Genomic DNA, 27,546 nt, shown 5'->3' with positions numbered 1-27,546 from the left:
GACATGTGCAAAGGCCCTGAGGCAGGAGCGAGCCTCCATGTGTAAGTGCCAGTGAGGAGGCTGGTGCAGGTGCTGGGGTTGGGGAAGGCGAGAGCGGAGGAGAAGCTGGGGAGACCAGGCAAGTTGCAGGGATTCTGCAATTGCAAAGCACCCTGTTAAGACTTTGATTTTTTTTTTCTTTTCTTTTTTCCCCCCTCAGATCCAGAAGGAAACTTCTGGAAGGTGTGAGGCAGTGAAGAAGGAGATTGAGGCAAGCTAGGATGGGGGCCCACCAAAGCGGTTGCTGGAGGTGGTGGGAAGAGGGCAGATTCTGCACATGGCTTTCCCTGAGGATTCGGAGGGAGCAGTGAGGGTGACAGGTGCCGAGTGTGACCTCATCGTTGGCCTGAGTGGCAGAGGGGCTGGGAGTCCCCTTCGGAGAGCTCAGGTAGGCAGTTATACACTAGCCTGGAGTTCCAAGGGGGCGTCTGGAGGAGGCAGAAATCGGGTGAGCAGTGGGTAGACAACAGGTAACCTAGGCCTAGCTCTACCCCTGCCCCTTCCTGGCCCCAGGACCCCCCGGAAGGCCACCCTAGTGCCCTCCCCAACCCCTTCGGCCTGGCCCTCGACTGCCAGGTCCCAGGTGGTCCAGCGCGGGCCTCTCCTCATGGATTCCCCTCTAGGGGGCCCGAGAATCCCAGGAGCAGTCTGGTTCTTCCTGTTCTAGGCCAGGAGTTGGGGGTCAGGTGAGCGGGCGGGGAGTGTAACACAGGGTGTCCCGGGGTCCTGGCCTGCCTCCCTCCTCAGCCTCGGGTGCAGGGACTGACCTGGCCAGACCTGGGGCTGGTGCCATGTACGCCTCCCAAAACCCGCGTCGGGGTGGGGCCAGCACCTTTGGACCAGGTGACCAGGCCACCTGTGGGCCTGTCCGCATCTCCCGAGTGCCTTCTGCGCACCAGGCCCATCCTGCATCTCATGTGTGCACTCCTGCCCTCCTGCCTGCAGGCCGGGCTGGCGGTTAAGCTCAGGCTCTCCCCTGCCCTGCCCTACAATATTCTAGGGGTGTTCTCTGCTGCTTTGGACACGGGAATCTTCATCTCCAGCCCTGTCTAGTAAATGCTTCTTGTAATGAAGTAGGAGTGGGGGTGCGGGGGGCTGGGAAGTGGGGAGGTGCAAATGCCATTTCAGTTGCTCTGTACACCCCAAGGTGGCCTCAGGCCGTGGGTTCTGGAACTCCCAGCTCCCACATTGGGAGACCGGAGCCAGCGAGGCCCCTGGGAAGGGGCCGTCCTCACCCCGTTTTACTGACGTGGGCTAGGTGGGGAGCCTGGCTGCCTGAGCCAGGGGTCTTCTCCCTGGGGGGCTAGGACACGGGGGCTACATCTGGGGTGGCCAGGGGTGGGCTGGGGACGTGGTCTACTCCTAACTCCAGCAGACGGTGGGGGGACCCGACAGGGGAAGCACACAGGAGCCCGAGGCATCCGCCTCTGCTCCCCGGAAAGTTCTGAGGCGAGTACTCTGAGCGCTTGAAGACAGGGACGTGGTGACGGCCAGCTGAGGAGCAAGGGACAGGCCGTCTGGGGAGTTGGCAGGAGCCGGGGATGGGTCAACAGGCCTTCTTCTGTTTGGATGGGAGAAAATGGGGCCGGGACCTTAGCCACAAATAGTTGAGGGTCCTCAGAGCCTCTCCGTGGGCCTGGCTGTTCCTGTGTCTGAGGTGGGGAAGCGACGCAGGGGGTGCACCGGACAGGTGGGCCGGGGACTGTCAGGGTCTGGGTCTTAGAGCACGTCCCGGTGAGCCCCAGGGGGGCCGCGGGGGTGGGTGGGCGATCAGCACGTGGCCAGCCGGTCGCACACCCAGCCGTCCAGCCGGCTGCCGCAGAAGGCATCATTCCACTGCCCGGAGCCCTGCATCATCACACAGTCCTCGCCCTGGCCCCCGTTGTTGGGTTCCCCCGGCCGCCAGTTGCTGCAGCAGAAGACTTAGGGTCAGAGGGTGGAGGTGGGGAAGGAGCCCTAGTGCCTTCAGTCTAGACTCATCCCTCAGAGTCTGGGCCCACCCCCCCATCCCTGCAGCCCAGCAATACCCTCCCCCCACAGGCCCTCACCTCCACCTGGGCCTGCCTGCCCCCCAAGCTGGCCGTTGCTGAGAAGCACCCCCTCCCTGAGGCCCCCCTTAAGTTCTCCCTCCTCACCTATAGTTCAGGGGTTCCTTGTCCATCCATATAAACTCCCCCTCCCTGTCCAGGTCCCGAAGGCCAATCCAGGTGCCCTTCCTGTTGGCATGTCTGGCCAGGAAGTCCTGGGGAGAAGGACAGGCCTGGAAGTGCCGGGGAGTTGTGCCCAGGTCCCTCCCACAATGCAAGAGGTCGAGGTGGGGGTCCACAGCCCCCGCCCATGAGCTCGGGCTCACCTGCTCCTCTTGGCTGTGGATGCTGACCAGCTGCCCTTGCAGTTTGCTGCACGCAAACCGGGCCTGGATCCACCTCTTGGGGTCCTCACCGAAGTAGTAGCACTTCCTCTGGAAGCTGACCCACTTCTCGGGGCACGTGTTACAGGTGGAGCCTGGGGTGGAGGAGAGGCTCAGGGGGGCAGCTGTGGTGGGCACCGTGGTGGATGCTGTGGCGGGCGCCATGACGGGCACCGTGGCGGATGCCGTGGTGGTCGCCATGACAGGCACTGTGGTGGATGCCGTGGCTGGCACCGTGGTGGGCGCTGTGGCTGGCACCGTGGTGGGCATCGTGGCTGGCACCATGGTGGGCGCCGTGGCTGGCACTGTGGTGGGCGTCGTGGCTGGCACTGTGGTGAGTGTTGTGGCTGGCGCCATGGCCGGCACGGTGGGTATGATAGGCAGAGTGGGTGGCAGCGTCTCTCCTGGAGTCACCCCTGGGGTCCGGGCTGAAAGCAGACCCACCCCAGAGCCTAACAAAGGCTTGCAGGCTGCCTTCTCCGGGGCTCTGCCGCCGACGGGCAAGACCAGCTCCCTGGCAGGAGCACCTCAACAGCCTGCAGCATTGCCACAAAGACCCCCCTCCCACACCCCCACCGGAGCAGCATGCCCGCCACGGACACCAACATCAAGGGGGTCCTGGCCAGCAACACCTCAGCCTCTGCCAGCGCCATCCCCCACAAAGTGGCCCACAGCCAGCCACGTATCCGTCACCATCAGCATCCCCATGTCACCAGCTCTGTGGCCAGTGGCCCCTCAGCCACCAAGCATCACCAGAAACCCCTTCACAGTCAGAAGCACCTCCACTGCCAACACCATGGCAGTGATCACCAACCCCTGCCTGCGACACCTGCGTCACCACCATCATCACCAGAGGGGCCCAGGATGGCCAGCAACCTCTCTCTGCTGCGACCACCACGGCCAACACCAATGCCGATGTGGTGAGGCCAAGATTGCCAGCATCACTTGCCCTGTGATTTGTCCCCATTAATGGCTCCAATAATAGTCCTGGTCACCCTTGCTACCAGCACCCCCAAAATCAGATTCTTGCCATGTTTGGGGAAATGGAGATGATTTTTGTCTAGTTGGAGGCACCGTGGAGAGCTTATGGAGGGGGCTCCTGAAGGGCTGGGTCCGCTTGGTCTCGACCGTGGGCCACCTTGGTCTCTGTCTCCTCTTGTCCCCACCCTGAGGAAACTCTTAGACACTGTCACCACCACCCAGCCCTCCCAGGTGCGAGGTTAAACCCACTGTTACTGGGTTGACTCGCTCTTGATTTGAAATAGATTTTCTTGGGCGCCTGGGTGGTTCAGTTGGTTAAGCGACTACCTTCGGCTCAGGTCATGACCTTGGAGTCCCGGGATCGAGTCCCATATCGGGCTCCCAGCTCCACAGGGAGTCTGCTTCTCCCTCTGACCCTCCCCCTTCTCATGCTCTCTCTCATTCTCTCTCTATCCAATAAATAAATAAATAATCTTTAAAAAAGAAAATAAAATAGATTTTCTTGGAATGATGGGCAGAGAGGGCCCATAGCTTTGGTGGAAGTTTTTAAGCGGCTGGGGGTCCACAACCTCAATGAGGAACAAAGCTGGATGTGTTTCCGACCAGGAACCAGTGACCCGTATGTGGCCCTTGGTGCGGGGGGTGGGGCACCTTAAAACAGGAAGCGAGTATCTCTGGGCACTTGAAGAAAATTTTGATGGGGGGCGCCTGGGTGGCTCAGTCAATTGGGCGTCCGACTCTTGATTTCTGCTGGGTATCATAACCGCGGGGTTGTGAGATAGAGCCCCGCATCTGGCTCTGTGCTCAGCGAGGAGTCTGCTTGTCCCTCTCGCTCTGCTCCTCTCCCTGCTCATGCTCTCTCTCTCTCTCAAATAAAGAAAGAAATCGAATTTGGGGCCGGCGGGCAGAAAACTTCGAGGAAAGTGCCCTGGCTGCGTGTTGCATAGTCACCCAGAGACAGCCCTGGAGCTGGGCTCAGACCCCAGGCCTCCCCAGGGACCGGGGAGGAATTAGAAGATCTTCCATCAGAGAGAACGTGGTCCAGAGCCCTCCCCAGAGGGACCACAGCCGGTGGTCCTTTTTTCTTGTTGGGATTCCCACAGCCACACAGTGTCCCAGGGGACTGAACTCCTTCATACCAAGCACAGAGCCTTCCTCTTTTCTTTGCCACTTGGGGCAGCTGGGGCTTCCCAGAGGTGGAAAACCAAAACTCAAGGGAGGGGGTGAGGGTGGGGAGGACATCAGGGCAGCAACACCCGGGTTCAAGGCGCACTGATTGACTGTCTGCTCTTCCTGCAGCCTCTTGGGACGGCCCCCCAACTCATGACAACCAGCATCGCCCCCATCGCTGCAAAGGTGAGCCCGCCCTTGGCCCCACCCCTGGCTGGGTCAGACAGTCTTCGGGGAGGGGCTGTGGCTGAGGGCGTCATGCTGCTGACTCTCCTGCTGAGCCACAACAGGCAGAGGAGAGAGAGGCAAGAGAACCCAGAGATGGTCAAACAATGCTTTTACCTGGAGGAAAAAAGCGTTCGAGCGCCCCCCGCCCCTGCACCTGCTCCAGGTCCGAGGAGGGAAGCAGCTGGACTCATAAAGAAACTCACTCTCCTGTGTCCCCCAAGGACCCTGCCACACACATGAGCGCACACCCGGCCATGTTGTCACGTGAACACGTCTATCACACGTGACCTCACCCATGCGTTCCCATGCACGCACCGACACACCAACTCACCGTTGGACACATGTAGCTCTATCCACAGCTTCAGCACCTCCTGCTGGAGTCTTTCCAACGAACGTAGGGCTGTGTGTCTCTCGTTCAAGCCTTGGGAGATTGGATGGGGGACAGTGGTCAGAGACGAACTGGCAACGCCCCCCTCCGTCCCCCCCACCCCCCAGCACCTCCCAAGGCTCACTCAAGGACTTGAGGTTGCTCAGGTCCAAACGAAGTCCGTCCAGGTTCCGGGAGAGCTCAGAGTCTGATGGGGGTGGGCTGGTGTCAGGGTTGGGAGTCCCAGAGCCCCCAGCCTCGTGGTGTCTCCCAGCTTTAGCACTCCCCACATCCCACACCCCTCCAGCCTCCCCAATTTCTCACCCTGAGCTTTCATTCTCTTCTGTTCAGCTCGGATTTCCTCCATGTTCTGTGATACCTGGGCAGCTGGTGGCGGGGGAGGGGGCTCAGTGGTAAGCAAGTCCTCCAGGTCCTCCCCAGTCTCCCAGCCCCCCCTGCCCCCCAGCCCCCGTGTCTTCAGGGTCACCTGCTCATTTTGGAGTTCACAGGTGGTCTACACGGTGCCGCAAGTTAATCCAGGTTTCCCCTCCCCCCAGCCCTCCCCTCCTCCTAGACCCAAGCTGCCAGCTCTCACCCTGGGATTTCTGAGCCATCTGGTCACCGTTGTGTCTTTCCAAGTCCTTGGAAACCTGAGAGACTGGGGCAGCAGGAGAGAAGGTGTGCCCTCAGGAGCCAGGAAGCCGATTCCCGAATCGCTCCCCGGCCCCAGCCCCAAGTGCGGGGACCCCTCACATGGTCACAAGACCTGAAGATTTTCGTTTTTCATTTTTGGGGCAAAAGTGCTCAGGAAAATGCAGCCAAGAATAGAATGAACACGTGTACCTTCCCCCCCACCCCCGTCCAGAATGAAACATAAAAGCAGCAGGTATTTCTCGAAAGTTCACTGGACATGGTCTCAGTGCTTCGAAGGTCTTAGCTTGTTTCTGCCCCGAGAGCCCTGAAGTGATGCCCATTTTACAGGTGAGGAAACCGAGGCCTGGAGCAATTCCAGAGCACTTCTCCGTCAGGCACTTCTCAGAGCCCACTCCCCTCCAAGAGTCTCCGGGTTTTCATTCCCAGGGGAGTGGGAAATGCAGGCTGACCCTCAGTTCCCGGGGTGGGGGGTCGCTGGAGCCCAGTCCTTCTCCCACTGCCCACAGTGGTCAGTGGCAGAAGCAGGACAAGAGACCCTTTCCCCGCCTTGACCCCTCCATACCATTCCGAGCAGCGGTTACTTCTAGCTGTCTCAGATTCTGCACGGTGTCCCAGTCTGGGGAGGAGAGAAGAGAAGGGGAGGAGACGGGTTTCTAGATGCCCGCGGCCATGCACACCCCACCTGTCAGCTGGGGATGGAGGCCTTGGGCATAACGTGTGGCAGGTGTGGAAAGGGCAGGAGACAGGGGTGCTGGACAGGGCAGGGAGCTCTCCAGGGTGGACAGAAGGGGCTTGGGAGGAGGCTGGTGGGGACAAGGCAGGAGACACGATGGGAAAATTGGACTCCAAGGGCTGTGCTGGGCTCCCTGGGGTCGGAAAGTGGGCTTCTGGGAGGGAACACAAGAGGGAGACCGCATGGGGCTGGGGTGTCCTCACGCCAGAAGAGAAGCAGGGCCAGCAGCCCGGCCCACAGCAGGACGGTCGCCAGCCCCAACAGCGCCAGCTGCACTCTCTGCCCACAGCATCGCCGCCTTCTGGAAAACTTTGGGAACTCTGCTGGGTCTGGGGAGAGCGCCAGGGGGAGAGGGTTGAGCCTGGGCTTGGCCATGCCTGTCTCCCCATCACCCAGAGCCCCTAAGTCCTGGGAGCCTGTCCAGAGCCCACACGAAGGCAGTGGATCTCAGAGGACGCCCCAACCTCCTCTGCACGCCTTGCCTGCTGTCTGTCGTGCCCACCAGCGAGCACCCCAACGCCTGACTTTGTCCCTCTCTGCATCCGTGTGTCTCCGACTCCGTCCAGCCCCATGTCTGCCCCTCCTTCTGCCCACCCCCCAGTGGCCAGCAAGCCTGACTGGGGGCCAGGTCACTTCCCAGGAAGACAGGCCTAGGACCAGGAGCCTAGACCCTTCCTCCACGGACCCCTCCTCTGATGGCCGACCCCCACCCAGAGCTCACCCGTGGTCCTCTTCCCTTTTGTGGGTTCAGTTACCCCCTCAGGCCCATGCTAGATCTCCAGCCTCATGCCCAGAAATCTGGGCCCTCCTTCCCCTTGGACAGCCAGCCCTCATCCTGGTCCTGGCCCAAACGCAGGGCACCAGGGTTCAGTTCTTCCTCAATACCCAAGCTCTTTCCCAGCCTTTTCCCTGGATGTCGGACCCCCCCGGGGGACTCATCCCAATCTCTGAGTCACCCAAGACCCTACCTTGTGGCCCCACTGTGGGTCCGGGGCCCCTCCCCTCACCCTGGCTGGGAGGATTCATCATGCCGAATTCCCCTTGTTCTGAGGCCCTGTTCGACTTGGCTTCCAATCCTACTGGGCTCCCGGCACCCTAGCTGGAGCGGTTTTGTTGTTGGAGGCCGTTGAGTCAGGGAAGGGAGGGGCCTGTGGCTTCCCTCTCCTGCCTGGCTCTGGGCCCAGAGGGCCAGTCAGGGCTCACCTACCCCTGGCCCCTGGCTGGGCCTTCTTCCCAGAGAGAGACCCTGGAGCCCCTCTCCTCTCTTGGGTGAAAGGTAGGGGGTCAGCTGCTTGGTTTTGCCCATGTCAGCTCCAGAGAGTCCTCTCACCTGAGTATGAGTGCTCCTCCATGGCAGTCTTGCTTGGATTCTCCCAGTGACGGGCTGCTCACCACCGGACAAAGCAGTCAACTTAACAGGTAATAGCTCTGGCCGGGAGCTGGGTTCTAACGAGCAGGAAGGTTAGATGTCAGGCTCCAGACCTGAGCAGCTCAGTGACCATTGGCTGATTGTGCTCAGCCCATCGCCAGGAGTCAATGTTGCATTTAACTGCGAGATGCAGCTGGTATGGCGGGTCACAGGCCTGACACCAGAGGTAGGCACCCCAGAGTCTGGCACACGTTGGGTACACAGCAGGTGCTCGAAAAATGTGGTGAATGACTGAGCCTCAAAACCGACTTCCTCATCCATAAAAAGCCAATGTTAAGGACACCTATGCCCTAGGGCTGTGAGATACTCCTCATGAATATGTAAATTGCTCTCAATAAGGCCTGACCATAGCCCCAAAAATAAAATCAGCTTGTTCCTATTGCTGCCTGTGCAACCTTGGCCTGGGACCCCACCTTTCTGAGCCTCAGTCTCCCCTCTATAAAATGGGAATGATGATCGCATCCAACTCAGGAGGTCGTGGAAGGATCAAACGGGTAATAACGTGCATGAGGCTTTCAGCGAGGTGCCGCTCGCACACAGTGAGTCTCCAGATCCTAAATGTTTATCAGGCATGTGCTGGGAGGCGCAGAAACTCCGCCACTAGACCTCAGCTTCCTCCTCCGCCAACGTGCTCAAGGCATCTTTAGAGTCTCTTGACTTTGGGGCGCCCGGGTGGGTGTCAACACTTGGTTCCGACTCAGGTCATGATCTCAAGGTCGTGAGATCCGGCCCCTGAGGTGGGCTCTGGACTCAGTGGGAGTCTGCTTGGGAATCTCTTCCTCGGCCCCTCCCCCAGCTTGTGAGCGCTCTCACTCTCAAATAAATAGATAAATCTTTAAAAGTCTCTTGACTTTAAAGACTGTGCCAGTGACTGTGGGGTTGGGGTCAGACAAGCCTCTTGTCTGAGGTTACTGGCTGCCTCGCTTGCTGTATGACTCTGGGGAAGTTGCTTCCCCTCTTCTGAGACTTGGGGAAGTGGAGGCGTGTGGTGGCCAGACCCGATTAGCTGCGGCTCCAGCTGGACCGTTCGCCCACATGGAAGAGGTGGGAGGTGTCAGCATCCCACCGCCCAGCCTGCCTGAACCCACACCAGACAGACCTGGGGCTGAGTTCCGGCTTCTCTCTGAATGCGCAACTTAGTTGGCTCGTCTGTCAACTAGGGGTGACAGGGCCAACCCCACTGGGTGAAGACCGAGGCGGTGCGCGAGGTCCTGGTGCGCAGTCGCTGCTCAGTTAACCTACTGGTGGGCTGCTGGGGAAACTAAGGCACCAAGAAAGTCACTCGTCCATGTCACGCAGTGGTGGGAGCAGGACTTGAACCCAGGACGTGGGACACTGGAGCCTATTTACTCAACCACTGGTGGGGGGTGTGTGGCGTGGGGCACATGGCCTCCTGGTCTGCTGGTAACCAGGCTTGAGGCCAGGCCCTCTCTCTAACTCCGGAGCTCCCAGCCCTGCTTCTGGCCTTCCACGGCTCCCTACGATCGGCCCCCAGCGCACCCTCCAAACTCATCGGTTCCTTGCTGTCATGCCAGGCACTGGCTTCCCCTTCCCCAGCCCAGGACCCCGCACCTCCGGAGATCCCGCCCACACCGCTCGCTGCCCTCCCCTCAAGCAGAGCTCCTTCTGAGTATCCCTCAAGACTCAGCCTGGAGCTCGCTTCTTCCAGGGAGCCTTCCTTGTCCCCTCCCCAGGGCCAGCCCCGACACACACAGGATCACCTATGTGCACACACATTCACACACTCACACACTCAACATGTCTCATGCACTCACATGAGCTCTGAGCGTGTCGCTGTCCTGGCCCGTCGGGGCTGGCTGCAGAGGCCGGTGGGGCTGCGGGCCGTGGTGAGGAGCTTGACCTGGAGAGAGAGTTTCTTCTGAAAGCAGACCCACCCACGGCTTCTATTTTCACCGACCTAATTATGGGCTTGCCACCTGGGTAACCACAGCACACGCATGGCCTCCCGGGGGCTCCTCGCAGCCCGGTGAAGTCCAGACTATGAATAGCTCCCTCCATCATTCAGGTGAGCAAACTCAGGTTCAGGGACGCTAGCCCGCATCCCCAGAGCGCGGGGGGAGGTAAATGGGAGAGTCGGAACAGAACCAAAGTGACTAGAAAGATCCATGAGATCACAGAACATCTTGGTCAAATATCGATGGTTTTGTTATCAAGTTGAGTTTAGTCGTGCCCGGTGCACGTTGCCCAGTGTCCTTGGAGAGCAATTTAATGTCCACAAACACTCTTCAAGGCAGATGCTTTCATTCTTCACGCTGCCTTAGGGTTGAAGGATGTGGGGCCCAGAGAGGTTAGGTAACTTGCCCAAAGTCACACAGCTCATAAACGGCAAAGCCGGGATTTGAACCCAGGTAGCCTGGGTCCCAAGTCTGCATCTCTAACCACCGTTCACCTGGCCTTGTATTTATGAGGACTTCCTGACACCTCACACCTTGCTCGTCCTCCAGAAAATGTATCCTCTGATCTTTAAACGTCTTCCCGGTCTGGTTTGGGGAACATTCCGTGCCAAGCCCCCACTGGATGGGAAGATGCCTGCCCATGCCCCTGTGTCCCACTTCCCAGCTAGGGCCAGGCTGGGGAGGAGCCTGGCTGGAATGCCTCCCTCGTCTGTCACACCACGTTTCAGCACCGAAGGGCAGCCCTCGTATGTGTCTATCGACTGAATGGCTGTTGGTGGACGCTGTTCATTCAGGGGCCCCCGAATGTCCCTCTCAACCTTGATCTGGGCTAATCGTGGGGACTCGGACCCACTGCATGATTGACCAACTGACAGAGGAGGGTCCTTTCATTTTATTTTTTTAAGATTTTATTTATTTGTTTGACAGAGAGAGAGAGAGAGAGAGAAAGCACAAGCAGGAAGAGTGGCAGGCAGAGGGGGAGGGAGAAGCAGGCTTCCTGCTGAGCAGAGAGCCTGATGCTAGTCTCCATTCCAGGACCCTGGGATCATGGCCCGAGCCCAAGGCAGAGGCTTAAGCGACTGAGCCACCCAGGCGCCCCAAGATGGTCATTTTAAGTAGAGAAGAGCATTGTCAGGTGGGTACCAGAGAGGTCCGTCCCTGGGGCTAGACATAAGGCAGCAGGAGGCCTGTGGTGGGGAGGGGAGCCGGGTGTTGTCATGGGGGCCAGGTGGGGGTGTGGACACTGGGGCGCTGTCGCCTTGCCCAGGTGCTGGAGGAGGTGTCTGGGGCGGCTGCTGCGGGAATGAAGAGAAGCGGGTTGGTTTGGGAAGAGACGGGCCTTGGCTAAGGGGACGGTGGGCACGGGGAGGTACTCAGAAGCTGCTGTAAAAATTGACTCGGTCTCATGGGGCGCCTGGGTGGCTCAATGGGTTAAAGCCTCTGCCTTCGGCTCAGGTCATGATCCCAGGGTCCTGGGATCGAGCCCCGCATTGGGCTCTCTGCTCAGCAGGGAGCCTGCTTCCCCACCTCTCTCTCTGCCTGCCTCTCTGCCTACTTGTGATCTCTGTCAAATAAATAAAATCTTAAAAAAAAAAAATTGACTCGGTCTCAGTTGGAGACCCTGGGGGACAGTGGAGCTGTCCTAGTGAAGAGGACACAGGAAGGAGGAGCAGAAAGTTTGGGAACAGTCCCTGTTGGGTCGCAGTGAAGACACAGGACGGGGTAAGGAGTGAGGAATGAAGGATGGGACGGGGGTACCGTTTGGTGTTTTTGAGCGTGTGGGAGTTCTGCGGGCCCCGTGCTCAGTCCCCCGTCCACACTGCTGCCCACCATCCCCACGTGTCCTTCCATCCGGCGATGCTGGGTCCCCGCCAAGACTCAACTTGGACGAGAGGATGCTTTGGGGGTGAAATCTCCGCTCCCCTCCTCGGGGCAGGGGGAGAGGCAGCAACCCTGTCACGCGATGACCCCTCCCTCTTCCCTTCTGTGGTATCAGCCCACCGCTCTGTTCACTTTAAGGGAAAAACAGGAAACCGTGCGGATGTGGGCCCCGATCTGAGGGTGTCGGTTCTTGTCGGTTCTTCTTTCGGGTTTGGGATCCTTCAGCCTGGGGCAGTCCTCTCACTCGCCGCAGATCAGGATCCGAGGAATGAACCAGGGGTTCGTAAATGATTCACAGGCAGCTTCCCACCCCAGCCCCATCCCTGACCCTACTTGACCCCAACTCACCCCCAAGGAGGTTCTGATCCCCAGCCTTTCCCCGCTGTGCTCTGTGCGGAGAAGCTGCAACCACCCCGCTAAGCTTAGAGCCTCAGCACCTGGGACAGGGCCCGGTGTCCATTGCAAATGTGATGAAGGAACATTTCCTCCCGGACCCCAACCCTGACCTTGACCCCAACCCCATCCAGGTGGCACAGCCCAGAGCTTACCCCACCGGATCAATGTCTCCTGGTGAGGCTAAAGGGAGAAAGGAAGGGGGTGTGTGGGGGGCGGGAGGGAAGTGCAAGGAGGAACTGCAAGGAGGGCTTGCAGGAGGATGTGTCTCTGAAAGCGGGTTTCTCATCCTCAGCTCTGCTGGCATTGGGGCAGGATGGTTCCTTGTTGTGGGGAGTGGGGCTGTCCTGTACACTGCAGGATCTTTAACAGCCTCGCTGGCCTCTACCCACGAGCTTCCATTAGCCGTCCCCCTTCCACCTAGTCATGACAGCCAACAATGTCTCCAGACATCACCAGATGCCTCCTGGTCGGGGGCAGAATCACCCCCAGTCGAGCACCACTGCTTTGAAGCATGATTATAGACAAAGGAGAAGGTGCTGGCTTCAAGCTTCCACCCGCTTTCTCTCTGTCTCCTTCTATCTGTCCATCTGCTGTGGACGGATGACTTCTTTTCCTCTTTCATCCACTCAACAACCATGATTTGAGCACCTACTGGGTGCCAAGTTCTGAGAACAAGATGAAGTCCCAGTTCTTGTGAGGGAGGTTTCATTTTTCATTTTGCTAAAATATATATCACATAACGTTTACCATTTTAATCATTTCCAGTGGCAATAAGGACCCTCACATTGTGCCACCGTCCCTGCCGTCCGTCTCTAGAACTTTCCAGCATCCCAAAACTGAGACTCTGTCCTCACGAAGCATGGACTCCCCACCCCTGGCTCCCACCCTCGCCTCTCTGTGTGGACGGGGATCCTCTGGGGACCTCCTGGGAGTGGAGTCCTGCGGGATGTGTCCTTCTGGGTCTGGCTTATTTCACCTAGCCTGACGTCCTCAGGTTCATCTAGGATGCAGCGGAAAAACCAAGTTTGAATTTCACAAATCCATGGGATAGTTTCAGGGTGTGGAAAGCAGGGTTAGGGTACCTGGGGAAGAGCTAGTTTAGACTGGAGGGTTCTTAACCTGGGGGGATGTGAGGTTCTGTCCAAGCAGACCCCTCCAGGCAGCTGGATTTTCGTCCTTAATGTTTCAGCGGCCAGGGGTGCTCCCCTGGGGCTTTACAACCTCAAAGCCTTGAGCTGGTGCCCCACCCCCTTCCTGGCCAGGGGAAATCCACACGGTCCTCCCCTGGAGGTCCCAGGTCCCGTAGAGGACCTGCCTTTCCCAACCTTGGCCACGTGGCTGCCCCAGTCTGCTCTTTTGGGGTCTCAGGTTCCCCCTCAGAGGAGGGCATCGGACTTTAGAGCTTGGAAGCCCCGTGGTCCTGATCCTCTCCTCCCTGACAGGCACAGAAGCCCCATAACCTCTTGTAGGACCCCAGTGTTCCAGGAAAGTGGGGGGTTGGGGGCCCAAGTGCCAGCGTCTGTGACTCAATAGCGGGAGGTGAAGTGATAGGACATCATTACCTACAGAGACCTGAAAACGCAGGGACCAGCTGTCTTAGGCGACTTAACCACAGACACACGCCGAGACTCCCATACGCAAAAACAACACCCTCCAACCACAGAGACAGAAGCCACACCAGACCACCCACACACCACATCCACCAAGATACAGACCACACGACACAGCCAAACCACAAATCAACGTCCACACGCACACAGACGCAACACAATAAGACTACAGACCCACGGGACACACACACATCCATAGAGAAACAGACATGGACAAGTACACGGAGAAACCCATGCAGGGACACAGACACCACACATGGAGTATAGACACACAGGTATGGATGCCACAGAGATACAAGATGGACACACCCAATGTACACAGAGTCACACAGAACACAATCACATGGACATACACACATATAAATGCACAGAACCTACACACAGAAAACTAAACACACGGACACACAGAGACACACACACGGTCACCCAGACACGCACAAAGGTCCTCTGCAGGCTGTTCCCAAAGGAGAGGCTGATGGAAAAAAGTAGGTGTCCTCCCATGATTAGCCCTCTTGTTTGCCTCTGCCCTTCTGCCCTGTCCAGGCGTGCCTCAGTTTCCCCTCAGGGACTCCTCTCTGCCTCTCCACGGGCCCTTGACGTCAATCACCCGCAATCCCTGCTGACTTCCCACATCTCTATCTTGAGCCCAACCCCATCACCTGGGCTTCCTTGGCTCATGTGCCCTTTCATTGGCTCACCCCAGGGTCCTCCGCATCCCCCTTTCCACAGCCCTGAGCTCCGACATTAATGGGCCTTCCCCAGGGACAGGGAGATCCCCGAGGACAGGACATGGGGAGGGGTGGGGGGGAGTCCTTCCTAAGCTCCCAGTCACATACACTCCCCACTCACACCCCTCCTGGCTGCCCTTCCCGACCCCCACCCACTCAGCAAGTTTGTTAACAGGAGGGAAGGCCAGTTAGAAATGGGAAGAGACTGGTTCTGCGAGGAGCCTTGGGTTCTGCAAGCCAGCTGGCTTTGCTTCTGTGTGTTGTGGGGATGGAGGGAGAGGTTGGAGGGGGCTCGCTTTGAGGGAACTGTCCTCAAAAGGACAAAAAAAGCTGGCCTGTCCACATCCGTACTTCAGAAGGGCCTCCCGGGCCCACAGCCCACACCCCCACCCAGATCCCCGCACACCCCAAGGGACCAAGGGGCTGAGCCAGCCCATCCCAGGAATCCTGAGAACATTCCGGGTCTGCATTGGGAGATTTGGGGATTTCTCTCTGACAATGGCCACGGTTCTCTGAGGGGATTGGGTAATGCGTGGGGGACCGGGGGGAGGAGGGCTCCCAGCCCCTCAGAGATCCAGAAATCCTGGACCCAGTCTCCGCACTCCAGAGCCCATGCTCTCACCTTCCTGGAGAGCTAGAATTCCATGCCCCAGGTCCCCAGCCCCTCAGAGACCCGGCCCAGCCCGGGAAAAAAACGTTGGTCTAGAGCTCGTGGGTTTTTGTTTTTGTTTTTGTTTTTTTGTTTTTCTCCCCTGGGCCTTTCTGCACGCTCCTGCTCCGGAGGCGTGCTGCCCCCTGCTGGACACACCTGGTCACTGCCCCCGCCCCGCACTGGGTGACTCCCCACCTCTGGGTGGGAGAGGGAGAAGGCGGCTGAGTTCCAGCTCCAGCCCCTTTCCCTGCCGGGTGACTGTATCCTCTCGGGCCTCAGTTTCCCCATCTGTAAATTCTCCCACAGAGGTTCTTGTGGGCACAAAGCCTTCCGCCCGATGCCAAATGGAGAGAAGCCCACAATGCATGGGAGCCCTGGGAGGGCAGGCCTGCACTTGGCCCCACAAGGGTTCTTCCAAGAAAACCTCAACTCCGGGCAGCCAGCAAGGCCCTGGGTGGCTGGCGCCTTCCCCTTCCGCTCTGTTCCCCCTTTACTGGGCTCTAGCCACACCTATGGGCTTCTCTGCCTGCATTTGATGGAAGTGACCCTGGCTAAGGGGGCCCCTAGCCCCTCAGTGACCCTTTTACTCGTCTCTACGACCTGCCTTCTGTGTGTGGATGCATCTGGTTTGCTGGACCGTGAGCTCCGGGGCCGGGAGCGGGGGCAGTGGCATGTCCTGGAGTCCCCGTCCCTGGTCGCGCCAGGAGGGCTGGGCGCCTAGTAATTGCTCCCCAGGTTTCAGGGCATATGAGCGCCCTATGACCACTATGTGGAATGACCACACACTTGGTGGCTTTCCACAACCTCAGTGCCCTAAGGATCTGGAGGTCAGAAGTCCCACAGGTTCTCCCTGGGCTAAAATGAAGGCATCCACCAGGCTGCGCTCTTGGAAACCCAAGAGGGAGACTATGTTTCTTTGATTTTTTTCTGGCTTCTGCAGGCGTCCACATTCCTGGGCTTGTAGCCCCTTCCCCAGCTTTCTTCTAGTCTCTCTCGGGCTCTGCTCAATGGGCTCATCTCCTTCTAGACTCTGCTCGTCCGGCCTCCCTCTTCTAAGGTCCCTTGTGATGATGACCTTGGCCCCACCTGGAAAATCTAGGGGCACCTCCATCTCCAGCTTCTTGAGGTAATGAATCCCATCTGCAAGCCCCTTTTACCACGTCGGGCCATATATACACAGGTTCCAGGGACTGGGATGGGGACACCTTTTGTGAGCCATTATTCAGTTGGCCAGAAACCCAGAAAATACTGGTGTTATTACCGTCCCACTGGATGGATGCAAAATCAAGGTGTGAAGAAGCAAAATGACGTATCCGGGCTCACCCAGTGAGGAAGGGGCAAGCACAGGTTTTGGGTTTAGACTCTAGGCTTTCTGTTAGCATCTGCCAAATTAGCCCTCTTGAGCCGTCTGTGTCTGCATCTAAGGACAAGAGGGGGAGGGTGGGGGGATTGAGGCAGATGGGGAAGGGGCTAGCAAGACCTTGAGGGGAACGTGTCCTGCCCCACCTTGGGGGCCCTCCCCAGACACCTCAGCCAACCTGGTAAGATGCCTTGGGATCTCAGGGGGTTTCCTGGGATCTGGGGGAGGGAGGTGGGAGCTTGGAAAGAACAAGCCATTCTGTCACAAGGCCATTTCCTTGGAAAGTGGGGTGATGAGTGGGGCTGGTCTGTCCAGGAAACCTGGCTGGGCTTCAAGGTCACCACTGACTTGCTGACTCAGCCCCAGAAAGTGTGGTTGTGTGGTCACTCAGGGGGCTGTTGATGGGGACACCCATTGGGAAAGGGTCAGAGGGTGCTAGAGGGAGTCCCACCAACACACCCCCTCCCCGCTTCCTAGCACAAACCCCCTTGGCCTCTCCAACTCAGACCCTCATTTCCCTCCCCCACCTTTCCCCTCAGACTAGAAGAGCAGGGAATGGGGAAGGGGTGCTTTTCCAGAATGTTCTACCTCCAACTTCATCCTGTGACCATACCCTCTTCTATCCCTCCTCATCACCCGCTCTTCTCCCCACCAGACTGTGAGCCCCAGAAAGGCACCAACCACAACCCAAAACCCAACATTTCTTTATGACAATTTTTAAGCATATAGAAAAATTGAGTTTAAGAATGGAAAACCCATTTCTAGATTCTAGAATCAGTGTATTACAATCAATTCATCCATCCACCCCTCAATCCATCCTACATGTTCATGCATTTCAAAGTAAGTTGCAGGGACGCCTGGGTGACTCAGTCGTTAAGCATCTGCCTTTGGCTCAGTTCATGATCCCCGGGTCAAAGTAAGTTGCAGACATTAGCTCATTTCCCTCTAAGACTCCAGCCTGGAAAATACGAACTAGGGTCCAATATTTGTTTGCCACTCTCCTTACTTTTTTTCCTTTTGAGTAAAATGGAATAAAATGTGCAAATCCCAAGTGTATTCTCTTCAAGCTTTGACGAATGCATTCACCCGTGTAACCCACATCTCTATCAAGACACCAGAACATATCCATCCTTCCAGAAAGTTCTATCATGGCTCTTCCCAGGCAATCATCATTCCCACATTTTTTCCACCCTCGAGTAGTTTTGCCTGTTCTAGAATCTCATAAAGATGGGCTTCTAAAGTCTATAATACTTTGTGAATGGCTGCTTCCGCTCTGCCTAAATTTTTCCAGCTTTCTCTGTGTTTGGAGACCCCGGCATCTTGTTCTCCACTGGCATTCCAATGCCTGGAGTATAATCAATGCTGAAAAGTGTTTGTGGATGGGGAAATAATGAATGAAGGAAGAAAGAAAGAAAGAAATTGTTCCTTGCTCACAAGAGACTTGATCTGTCTCCTTCTCTCCATCTTCTCTTACCAAGCTCCTGCTTGTCTTGGTTCAGGGGCTATAATTCCAAACAGCAGAGACTCCCCCACCTCCTTTTTCCCAGGGCCCAGTCTTATCTTCCTATGAGAACGTGTGTTATCAAGCACGTGTTCCCACCAGCTTCCTACTTTCCTCCTTTATCTGTTTCAATTTCCAGCACCATTTCCTCCCCTCCTGCTCTTCTCTAGATAAAAGGCTCCACCTAGCTCTAGAACTGAAGTCTTTCCTGTGTCAAAAATATCTTCCCCAAGCAGCTGGAGCCCCGAGATATTGCTGAGTATTGAAACACAAAATTTGGGAAACTGGCAGTTTCTTTTAAAATTAAACATTCGCCTACTACCTGAACCACAACTAGATATTTCCCCATGAGAAGTGACAACTTAAATTTGTAAAAAGACCTGTAGAAGAGTATTTGTGGCAACTTAATTCTTAGTAATTAACACTGGAAAGAGCATAGACGCCTGTCACCAGGTGAGTGGATACACAAATTGTGGTCCACAACACAACGGAAGGCGAGACAGAAGTGAAAAGGAACAGAGTGGATGCGAACAATGGCATGGGCAAATGCCTAGAGAAAGAAGCCAGGCACAAAAAGACTGCATACTGTGTGAGGGCGCCTGGGTGGCTCAGTCGGTTAAGCACCTGCCTTCAGCTCAGGTCATGATCCCAGAGTCCTGGGATCGAGCCCCATGTGGGACTCCCTGCTCAGCGGGGAGTCTCCTTCTCCCTCTCCCACCCCTCCCACTCGTGCTCCCTCTCTCTTGCTCACTCTCTCTCAAATGAACAAATCAAAAATCTAAAAAGGAAAAAAAAAAGACAACACACTGTGTGATTCAATTCAGATGACATCCAGAAAAAGCAAGTCTAGCGAATAGTGATGGAAAGCAGAATAGTCATGGCTGGGGCAGGGGTGGGGAAGGAATTTTAGGGGACGGTGGAAATGTTCTCGATCCGCAATATAGGGGTGATCACACAGCCACATACATTTCTGAAAACTCACGGCATCGTAAGCCTGAAATGGCCGCATTCCAGTTTTAAAATGTTAGCCATGGTATAAAACGTCCATAACATAAAATTTACATCTTGGCTGTTTTTAGGTGTCCGGTTCGGTAGTGTTAGGTACACTCACGCGGTTGTGCAACCAATCTCCATAATATTTCTGTCCTGTAAAACTGAAACTCTATCCTCATTAAACAACAACTACCCATTTCTCCATCCCACGAGGCTCTGGCCGTCACCCCTATTTCTCGCTCCTATGAGTTGCACCACCCTAGATACCTCACGTAAGCAAAATGATACAGTATCTGTCCTTTTGTGACTGGTTACTTGGGGTCCATCCACAGAATGTCCTTCCTTTTCAAGGCTGAATTACAGTCCATTGTATGGGCGGACCCCAATTTATCTGTTCATCTGCCATCGGACACTTGGGGTGGGACACTGGCTTACATGGGAATTCTGTTCCAAATTTTTTCAGGACCCACTGTAATGGTTTCCACAGCGGCTGCGCCATTGTTCGCTCCTGCCAGCAACACACGAGGGTTCCGGTTTCTCTACTGCTTGGCAAACACCTGTTACATTGTTGTTGCTGTTTTTGATGCACATCATCCTGATGAGTGTGATAAATTGGCACATTTTATTGTATATATTGTATATAATACATATTGTATATTGCATGTAAATGATGCCTCATTACATTGTGTATAATGTATCTCATATATTGTGTATCAATTATACCGGAATAAAGTTGACTTTTAAAATGATCTTTTTTTTCCCAAGATTTAGTTATTTATTTGAGAGAGAGTGAGCAAGAGAGAGAGAGAACATGAGCCCCGGGGGTGGGGGTGGGGAGGAACAGAGGGAGACAGGCTTCCCGCTGAGCAGGGAGTCCGATGCGGGGCTCGATCTCAGGACCCTGGGATCATGACCTGAGCCAGAGGCAGACACTCAGCCGATGGAGCCACCCAGGCGCCCCCAAAATGATCTTTTAAACAAAGAGCTATACCTGGAGCCCATGCAAACCAGGACAGACGGAGACCCACGGAGACGTTCAGCCGCCCTAGTTTAAGGTAAGCTACACGTGTGCATTGTCAGCTGATGGGAGGTTAAGGTTCGATCTCAAGCAGTGACTGCCATGTTATGGGTGTGAAAAGTTTATTCTGCGGTTTCCAGTGGCTTTTGTTGAATTGAGATGCTCCTATGGGGGTGTCCAGGTGCCTACAGACGTGGGAAGGCATGGGACAGGATCATCACAGGCGGCGGTCAGGTTGCAGGTGGTTAACGTTGAGTTGGGGCTCAGTTCCAGGAAGCTTCGCTGTTAGTCCCTGGTGGCTGTGGCAGTAAGTGACCTCCAACTCGGTGGCTTAAAACAGCACAATTTCGTTATCTCACAGTTCTGGAAGTCAGACATCAGACACCGGGCTCTCGGGCCTCAAGTCAAGGAGTCAGCAGAGCCGCATTGTTCTGGGAGCTCTAGGGGAGAACTGCTTGTTTGTCCTTTTGAGGGGGAAGGATGGGGAGGTTAGGACATTATTTTTTTAAAGAGCAGTTTTAGCTTCACAGCAAAACTGAGAAGATACAGAGATTCCCCATATGCCCCCTGCCGACACATAGGCACAGCCCACCCCTCCATCAACATCCACCCCAAGAGGAGCCCCTTTATTAGAACCGATGAACCTACATTCCCATTCCTGCATCGTTACCTGCCAGAGTCCATAATTTACTTTAGGGTTGTTTTGTTTGTTTTTTAAGATTTTATTTATTGATTTGAGACCCTTGCGATCATGCTGAGCCTACCTGGATAAACCTGGATAACCTCCTCACCTCAAGGTGCTCACTTTAATCACATTTGCAAAGTCCCTGTTGCCGTGTAAGGTGACATATTCATAGGCTCAGGGGATTAGGACACGGACGTCTTCGCAAGACCGTTATTCTGCCTACTACAGGCCCGTTGTGGTGCTCCTGGCAACTGCTGTTGTGTCCCAGGAACATGACAATATATTTCAGATCTATTGTGGGGCGCTCTCAGAGCTTCCTGGGTCTCCAGGAAAGAAGGTCTGTCTTTAAGACTGCTGACCTGGCCCAGTCACACTCTCGGGGGAGACGTCACAGGACTCCTTTGTATTCAGGCCCCCGCCTGTACCAGCTTTAGAATACACTCTTTCTGGCAAGACCGATTCTCCAGGAAAGCAAGTCAACTGAAGGTCAAGGTCTCTGGGATGAGTGTTCCACTCCCAGGATGCCTTTCTTCCCAGGGAGGTTGAATCTTGGATGAGGGAAGGAGGAAGGGAGGGACTGGGACCAAGAAGCCAAAGATGAAGAACTTGACCCTGACCCTCTCATGCAGGATCTTTGTGTACTGACTCAATGTTGACAGGTTGGAGCCTGGCCGCCTGCCGGCATGCAGGGCCTGTGAGCTGACCAAGAGGGGGCATGGCAGATGGTGGGGGGCAGGACGGAGTCTCAAGGCTCCTGCCCAGGGCTCTCTCAGGCCCCGGATGCCAGTGTCCAAGCCAGGTCTTTGAAATATCACAGGGAAGCTCCTGCTTAACTTTGAGGTCTCCTCCTTCTGCCCCAACCACAGCCGGTACTCTCTGCTGGGCCTGGGCCTCTCTGCTCACCTGTGCTGCTGGACATCCACCACTACGCTGACCACCATTGAGGGTGCAGCCAGACTTAAAGGCTGACTGTGGACTGTCAGTCTGTCTCTGTTGCTCTTCTGTTGGCCACGGGTCTCCCGATGGCCGGTAAGTTAGACTAGAATCTGTGAGTCTTCCAGACCATCATTGACCCAACTCACCGAGTACCCAGGTGCCGGACTGGTGTTCTGGTTGCCTCCCCCACTGTGAGCCACATGTCTGTCAGTCGATCATGTCTTGTGTGAGGCTGCATAATGGCGTTTAAAGATATCCATGTCCTAATCCCTGGAACTTGGCCGCTATCTTATATAGCAACAGAGATTTTGCAGAGGTGACTAGGAATTTAGAGGTGGGAAGATGTAGACATTAAAGAGTTTGGTGGGTCTTGGTTCCCTGCTCTTGGCAGGCATCATCTACACCATTGGGATTTTCTGAGCGATTAGAGTATCTTTGTCAATCGTGGGGGGTCCTTGGACCACACCTGAGTTATGCCGAGGAGATGGCTCAGGGTGGGGGTTGGTCATGCCAGAAAGACCAACCAGGAGGGGTGGGACCTTCAACCACCTGACCTCCATGGAAGGGGAGGGGAGCTAGAGATGGTGGCAATCGTATGGCCCCTGATCCAGTCAACCACGCCTGCAAAATGAAATCTCAATGAAAACTCTGGACACCAATGCTCAGAGGAGCTTTCTGGTTGGTACAAACATGACCCTGTTCACTATATGGATGTCTTCATTTGGCTACTGTGGATTTGTGTCCTTTCTAGAGCTTTCCTGAGTTCTGTGAGTTATTCTAGTGAATTACAGAACGAAAGGAATTGTGAGAGCCTCTGAATTTGTATCAGTTGGTCAGAATCAGTTGGTCCAAAGTGTGGGTGACCGATAGCGCCCCCAAACTCGAAGCTCATGTCTGCAATGAGGACAGACAATCTTGTTAGGAACTGTGCCTTTAATCTGTGGGTGGGTCTGCACTAACTCAGGGTGTTAAGAGTGCCACAGTTGCCTTGGTATTACAGGGCCCATCCTGGATTAAGACCTGGTTCAGTCTTAACTGCAATCACAAGCATCCTTATAGGAAGGGAGGCAGAGGGAGATTTGATGCAGAAGAAGGCAATATGATCAGGGAAGCAAGATATTGCCCTACTGATTTTGAAGATGGAAGAAGGGGCCATGAGCCAGGCAATGTGAGGAATGAAGCTCTAGAAGCTAGAAAAGGTAAGGAAACAGTTGCCACCCTGGAGTTTCCAGAGGGAGCCTGGCCCTGGTGACACCCTGATTTTGGCCCAGTAAATCTAATTTTGGACTTCTGATTTGCAGAACTGTCAGCGAATGTGTGTTGTCTTTAAGCCACCAAGCTGGCGGTCATTTGTTACAGCGGCTCCCAGAAACTCATACACCCCTTCCAAGCCGACTGTCTGGAAATCCATCAGTCTGGCCAACAGTCCAGTAGGTATGTTATCTGTCCAGGACTCAGGTGGCTCCTGGTCCTGGTTAGTGCCTCGCTCTGGGCGGCAGTCATAGAGCACCCAGAGGACTGGGGTTCACTGGAAGGTTTCCCTTGGCCATGGAGTCTGGGTGTTGTTCCCTCTTCTGCCTGCTCAGTCGCTGCTCTCATGGCTGGGCAGCCTGGGGGCTCTCAAAGGCTGCCCAGAACTAAAGGTTGCTAGCCTGTCCTTCCCCTCAGTTGGACCTGTCTCCACTGGAAATTCTGGGAGAGCCCCAGATCTCCAGGATGGGAGCAGGAAACTTTGGGAGTGCAGGGTGAATTCAGATCAAAAGTCCCCAGCTGATAAAGCCAGGCTCAGGGCACCCTGCACCCCCCAAATGGGTTTAGCTACACTTCACACACCCCAACACCCTCTGCTTGCAAATCCCATGGTTTCTCAAAAAGTCCATCTTCTCTGGGATGTATGGGATCAGTCCATCCAGTGGTCACAGAACCTGTCTTAGGACAGAGAGACCTGCTCTTTGGATCCAGACAGCCCCTCTCCCACCTGCCTCAGGGCCTTGTCTCAGACTGTCAGATCTCCACCGTGGGGTGACAGTGTCCTCAAGGAGGGGCCACCCCTGCAGAATTCCAGCAAGGTTCCTTCCCTAGAGGTGTGGCTTCTCCAAATGCATCACGTGGCATTCGTGTATTCTTCCTTTGAGTCACTGGTCACCTTGTTCCTGTGCCCAGCTAGATCAGAAGGAGGAGCACTGGGTCAGAGTCATTCCTGTGTCCCTAGAGCCTGACAGCTGTCCTGGGCAAGTGCAGGTTACTCACTGAGCTTTGGAGCATCATAGGGCCAGGAGGTCACTTAGAGAGGTCGGAGTCACTCACAGAGCTGATACTGGGGTCTCTGGGATAAAACTTGGAACAGCTCACCAAAGCCACGAACCCAGATTCATTTCTCAAGGATTTATTGATGCTTCCTAGGACTTCCAAGACAGCTCACAAAACCCCTATCTGTGATGCCTCCCAGTGGTGGTGGTGGGGGGGTAATGCAAGAAAACCAAACAGCTCCATCCCTGAATTGCCCTACTTTGATGCGGGGTGTGGGGCGTGGGGTCCGTGGACCGGCTCAGGAGCCAGGATTTGGGTGGGGTTGGAGGCTGGGTTATGTCTGTGTGAGGGCTTGCCGTGAGGTTGGAGTGGAGGTCCCAGCGCCTTTACCTGCCTGGGTTGGGTGGGGCTGTTCTCAGTAGAGGAGGGTGGACCTGGTGGGGGGAGGGCAGGGCGCCGCGGGGAGGAATCAATGGCAGTGGCCGGCGCCAGGACGGTGACCTGCTAGGGCGATCTCCCTGGGGTGGGGTGGGGGGTGGGTACGGCTGCAGACACTGGTCAGCAGCTGCGTCTCTTCTCACAGATCCAGTTGTCCCTCTCGTTCTCGCATGGTGCGTCGTTCCACATCCCCGTGCGTAGCATCATAGCGCAGTCCTCACGCCCCATAGAGTCATTGGGCTCCCCCATGTTCCAGTGGCTGCAGTGGTTTGTCGGGGATGTTTCTGGCGCTCAGGATGGGCCTGGCGTGCAGCCCTGAGGATCTACCCTGTTTATGGCTTGGGTCTAACCTAGACACCCTGAGGGTTTAATGTGAGCACGCACCTGCGACATCACTTTCTAACTCCCAGAATTGAACCCTCAGCCAGGTCCTGGGGTCCGGCCCGCACTCCCTACCGAGTCCCTGAGATCTGGCCAACGCACTTCCCGCAGGAGCTGACCTGTCCCTCTCCCCAATCCCTGCCCTCACCTGAAGCTGAGCGGGACTCCGTCCACCCACTGGTAGCCCTGGATCGTGCGCCCGCGGCGCACCGCCCTCAGGCCCAGCCAGTAACCGCGGCCTCGCGTGTTCCGACTCAGGAAGCCCTGCTCGGGAAGGGAGACCCAGCCGGCTGAGTGGCCTCGCCACTCTCGCCCCCCACCTCCCTCAGATGAATTCCGCCTCCCGCCTGCGACCGCTGGGGGCTGCGCACCTGCTCCTCCAGGTCCCCGACAATCACCAAGTGCGCGCCCGCGCCCGCGCAGTTACGCTGCGACTCCTCCCATGTGGCCCGCTGGACGGAGAAAAGGTAGCAGGAGCCCTGGAAGGGCAGCCATGACGCGGGGCACTCTTCACAGGAGCCTGTGGGGTGGCGAGAGTCAAAGACGCGAACTGCTCCTGGTAGAGCAGATGGAAGAAACCGGGGGTGGGGAGGGGGCGGGAAGTGGACCCCTGAGGTCTAGAGGCGGAGGCACAGGGAACAGGCCAAGGTCAAGGGGCAGGAAAGTGCGGATCAAGGAACCCCGAGGCTCACAGGTAGGTCCACTTGTCCCCTCCCTCTCTCCCCTCTATCTTGCTCACTGTTCCCCAGCCGGGCGGCCTCCAGAGCCCTGAATAGCTCACTGCGGATGTCCTCGCGGTCCCTGCCCGCTTCGGCCAAGCTCTGGGTCACTGCAAAGTCAAGGGAGTTCAGATTATAAGTCAGGTCAGGGTCAGGAGTAGGGTCATGATTAAAGGTCAGCATCCACTTCCATGGTTAGGATCATGGTCAAGAATGACATCGCTGTCAAGGACTGTTCTGGCTGGTCCGGGGCAAGTTGCGGTTGGGGTTAGGAGTTGTAGTCAAGATCAGAGTCCAGCTGTCAGAGGTCAGGATCACAGGATAGGGTCGCCGTAACCCTAACCAGGATAGGTGTCAGTATGTGAATGACAGCCGGGATGACGGATCAGGGGTCCAGGCTACGTCCCCCTCTCACCGCGATCGCTCAGTTCTTTCAGGACACTCTCTTGCTGGATCAGCTTCGCCTGCGCCTCCCCAAGCTCGGTGCGTGTCCTCTGCAGCAGCGCCTGTGTCCCCAAGCCTGGGAAGGAGGGGGGAAGGGAGAGAAGGACACGCGCGAGACGTCAGTAACCCACCCGTCGGCCCCCCCGCCCGACCTGCCCCAAACCCCGCCCCTGCTCGCCTCCTCCAATCCCGGCCCAAGCCCCGCCCCCAGCACGCGATCTCACAGCAGCTGTTGCAGGCCCGGATCTCCTGGCTCAAATTGCCCAGCGCCGCGGTCTGCTCCGAGGCTGGAAGGATTCCCGCCCCACAAACACTCCCGGTCACCTGCGGGGACTCACAGGACACCCTTCCCCGCTCGGGGACCAGGCCCCGGGACCGCGGACCACCCACTACCCTGTCTCCAGGGTCCTAAACACTCCGGCCCCGCACACCACGTGGGGGAGGGGGACCCTACTAGTCCCGTTCTGCACGCACCGTTTGTCCTCAGCAGGTCCTGGTGGCCAAGCAGCGTCCCTCGCTCGGTGGAGGCTGTGGAGAAGAGGCTCCTACAGGTGCGACCGGGGACTCCGGCATTCTCCCCCCTCGCCCAGGGGGTGCAGGGGCCCCGTCTTGGGACGCATAGAAGGGGCGGGTAGGCATACATTCACGTGATGTGCACACACCCAGGGGAGACAAACACATGGGGACATGCACACACATACATGCAAGCACTGCCATACACATGTGGGTGTGCACAGCCCAAAGATGTACACAGACTGTTCACACGCGTTCACACTCAGACCCAGGCGGGGGTCTGGGACCCAGCTGTTGCGTCCAGAGACAGAGGGAAGGTCTATGTCCCCAGGGTGGCTTGACACAACCTCCACTCATTATGTGGTCACTCACCTTTAGAAACTAGGACGCTCAGAATGAGGGCCCACAGAACTGTGGCTACCACCAGAAGCAGGCCCAGGAAGAGGAGTCTCCGTCCCCAGCTTCCCCAGTACCCTGGGATAACACAGATGAACTCCTGGGTCCTTCCTGCTCCAGGACCGCCCTGCGTCTCTGGGCCCCGAGGATGGAGCCCTGGGCGCTTGGGCTCCTCCCAAGAAACTGAGGTTCAGAGAGGTTAAGTAATTTGCTCATGGTCACACGAGCTCCAAGTGGCAGAGTTAGAATTAGAATCCGGGTCCAGCTCATTCTGGCGCCTGTGGTGTCTCTTCTGCACCCACTACTTTGACTGCCTTTTGGCTGTTCACCTCCCTTCCCCCATCAAACCCCAAACCACTGACCAGAAAGACCCAAGCCGGTGAAGCAGTCCCATTGCTCATACCTCCAGACACTTCCTCGAGCCTGCTGTCCCACTTGCTGTACCCGACAGTGTCCATGGTAAGCAGATGCTCAGCCCTGGGCATAGATATAAATGTAGCCCCCTCCCAGTCCCGCCTACTCTTTTCCTTCCTTCCCATCTCCTTCCTCTCAGTTCCTGGTACTGGGACCCAGAGACCAATCACAGGGCTGGGCCCTTTCTGGTCTGGGCCTGTTTAAGAGTAAGTATGAAGGGGAGATGGGGGAAGTGGAATCAGAGGTGAGGGGTAGAAGAGGGTTGAGTGGGGTAGAAGGAGTGAAGAGGATTGGGGAGAGAGAG

The 27,546-nt window shown here is 56.4% G+C and overlaps 2 protein-coding genes across 5 annotated transcripts; both read right to left on the bottom strand.

The window, feature by feature from the left end:
* Positions 1–173: 173 nt before the first annotated feature.
* FCER2 (Fc fragment of IgE receptor II) lies at positions 174–9,908 on the bottom strand. Of its 4 annotated transcripts, XM_032883846.1 has the most exons (12): positions 9,787–9,904; positions 9,111–9,272; positions 7,913–8,028; positions 6,786–6,911; positions 6,412–6,465; positions 5,791–5,853; positions 5,520–5,582; positions 5,341–5,403; positions 5,160–5,249; positions 2,393–2,544; positions 2,175–2,299; positions 174–1,948 (listed from the first exon to the last, which is right to left on the bottom strand). In XM_032883846.1, the coding sequence occupies exons 3-12, from the start codon at positions 7,932–7,934 to the stop codon at positions 1,810–1,812; spliced, it is 897 nt and encodes a 298-aa protein (XP_032739737.1). In that variant the 5' UTR covers positions 7,935–8,028; positions 9,111–9,272; positions 9,787–9,904; the 3' UTR covers positions 174–1,809. The 4 variants fall into 4 exon arrangements, with proteins under 4 accessions (XP_032739737.1, XP_032739736.1, XP_032739734.1 ...); XM_032883845.1 differs by lacking the exon at positions 9,111–9,272 and having other exon boundaries at positions 9,787–9,908; XM_032883843.1 differs by lacking the exons at positions 7,913–8,028; positions 9,111–9,272; positions 9,787–9,904 and adding an exon at positions 7,551–7,666 and having other exon boundaries at positions 2,393–2,877.
* A 14,149-nt stretch (positions 9,909–24,057) lies between these two features.
* On the bottom strand, positions 24,058–27,322 carry CLEC4G (C-type lectin domain family 4 member G). Its single transcript, XM_032883841.1, has 9 exons — positions 27,232–27,322; positions 26,805–26,906; positions 26,394–26,447; positions 26,144–26,206; positions 25,891–25,995; positions 25,496–25,585; positions 25,128–25,276; positions 24,905–25,020; positions 24,058–24,634 (listed from the first exon to the last, which is right to left on the bottom strand). Exons 1-9 carry the CDS (start codon positions 27,311–27,313, stop codon positions 24,496–24,498), a joined length of 900 nt encoding a protein of 299 aa, XP_032739732.1. The 5' UTR covers positions 27,314–27,322; the 3' UTR covers positions 24,058–24,495.
* Between the last annotated feature and the right edge of the window lie 224 nt (positions 27,323–27,546).

The sequence above is a fragment of the Lontra canadensis genome, unplaced genomic scaffold (genome assembly GCF_010015895.1).
Source record: "Lontra canadensis isolate GAN:19392208 unplaced genomic scaffold, GSC_riverotter_1.0 scaffold88, whole genome shotgun sequence".
In the NCBI taxonomy this organism is placed as follows: domain Eukaryota; kingdom Metazoa; phylum Chordata; class Mammalia; order Carnivora; family Mustelidae; genus Lontra; species Lontra canadensis.
This window is presented reverse-complemented; position numbering and strand designations above follow the sequence as displayed.

What these genes read in the sequence shown, in the direction of transcription:
- FCER2 (XM_032883843.1), bottom strand. Translation starts at nt 7,611, where the DNA reads ATGATGAATCCTCCCAGCCAGGGTGAGGGGAGGGGCCCCGGACCCACA. An exon ending in GGCCCTGCTTCTCTTCTGGC is followed by an intron (nt 6,466 to 6,785) that starts GTGAGGACACCC and finishes TCTCCTCCCCAG; the next exon opens with ACTGGGACACCGTGCAGAAT. An exon ending in AGAGCTACATGTGTCCAACG is followed by an intron (nt 2,878 to 5,159) that starts GTGAGTTGGTGT and finishes GTCTGCTTTCAG; the next exon opens with CCCGGACCCCAGGGGTGACT.
- CLEC4G (XM_032883841.1), bottom strand. Translation starts at nt 27,313, where the DNA reads ATGCCCAGGGCTGAGCATCTGCTTACCATGGACACTGTCGGGTACAGC. An exon ending in GGACCTGCTGAGGACAAACG is followed by an intron (nt 26,207 to 26,393) that starts GTGCGTGCAGAA and finishes GAATCCTTCCAG; the next exon opens with CCTCGGAGCAGACCGCGGCG. An exon ending in GGAGTCCCGCTCAGCTTCAG is followed by an intron (nt 24,635 to 24,904) that starts GTGAGGGCAGGG and finishes AAACCACTGCAG; the next exon opens with CCACTGGAACATGGGGGAGC.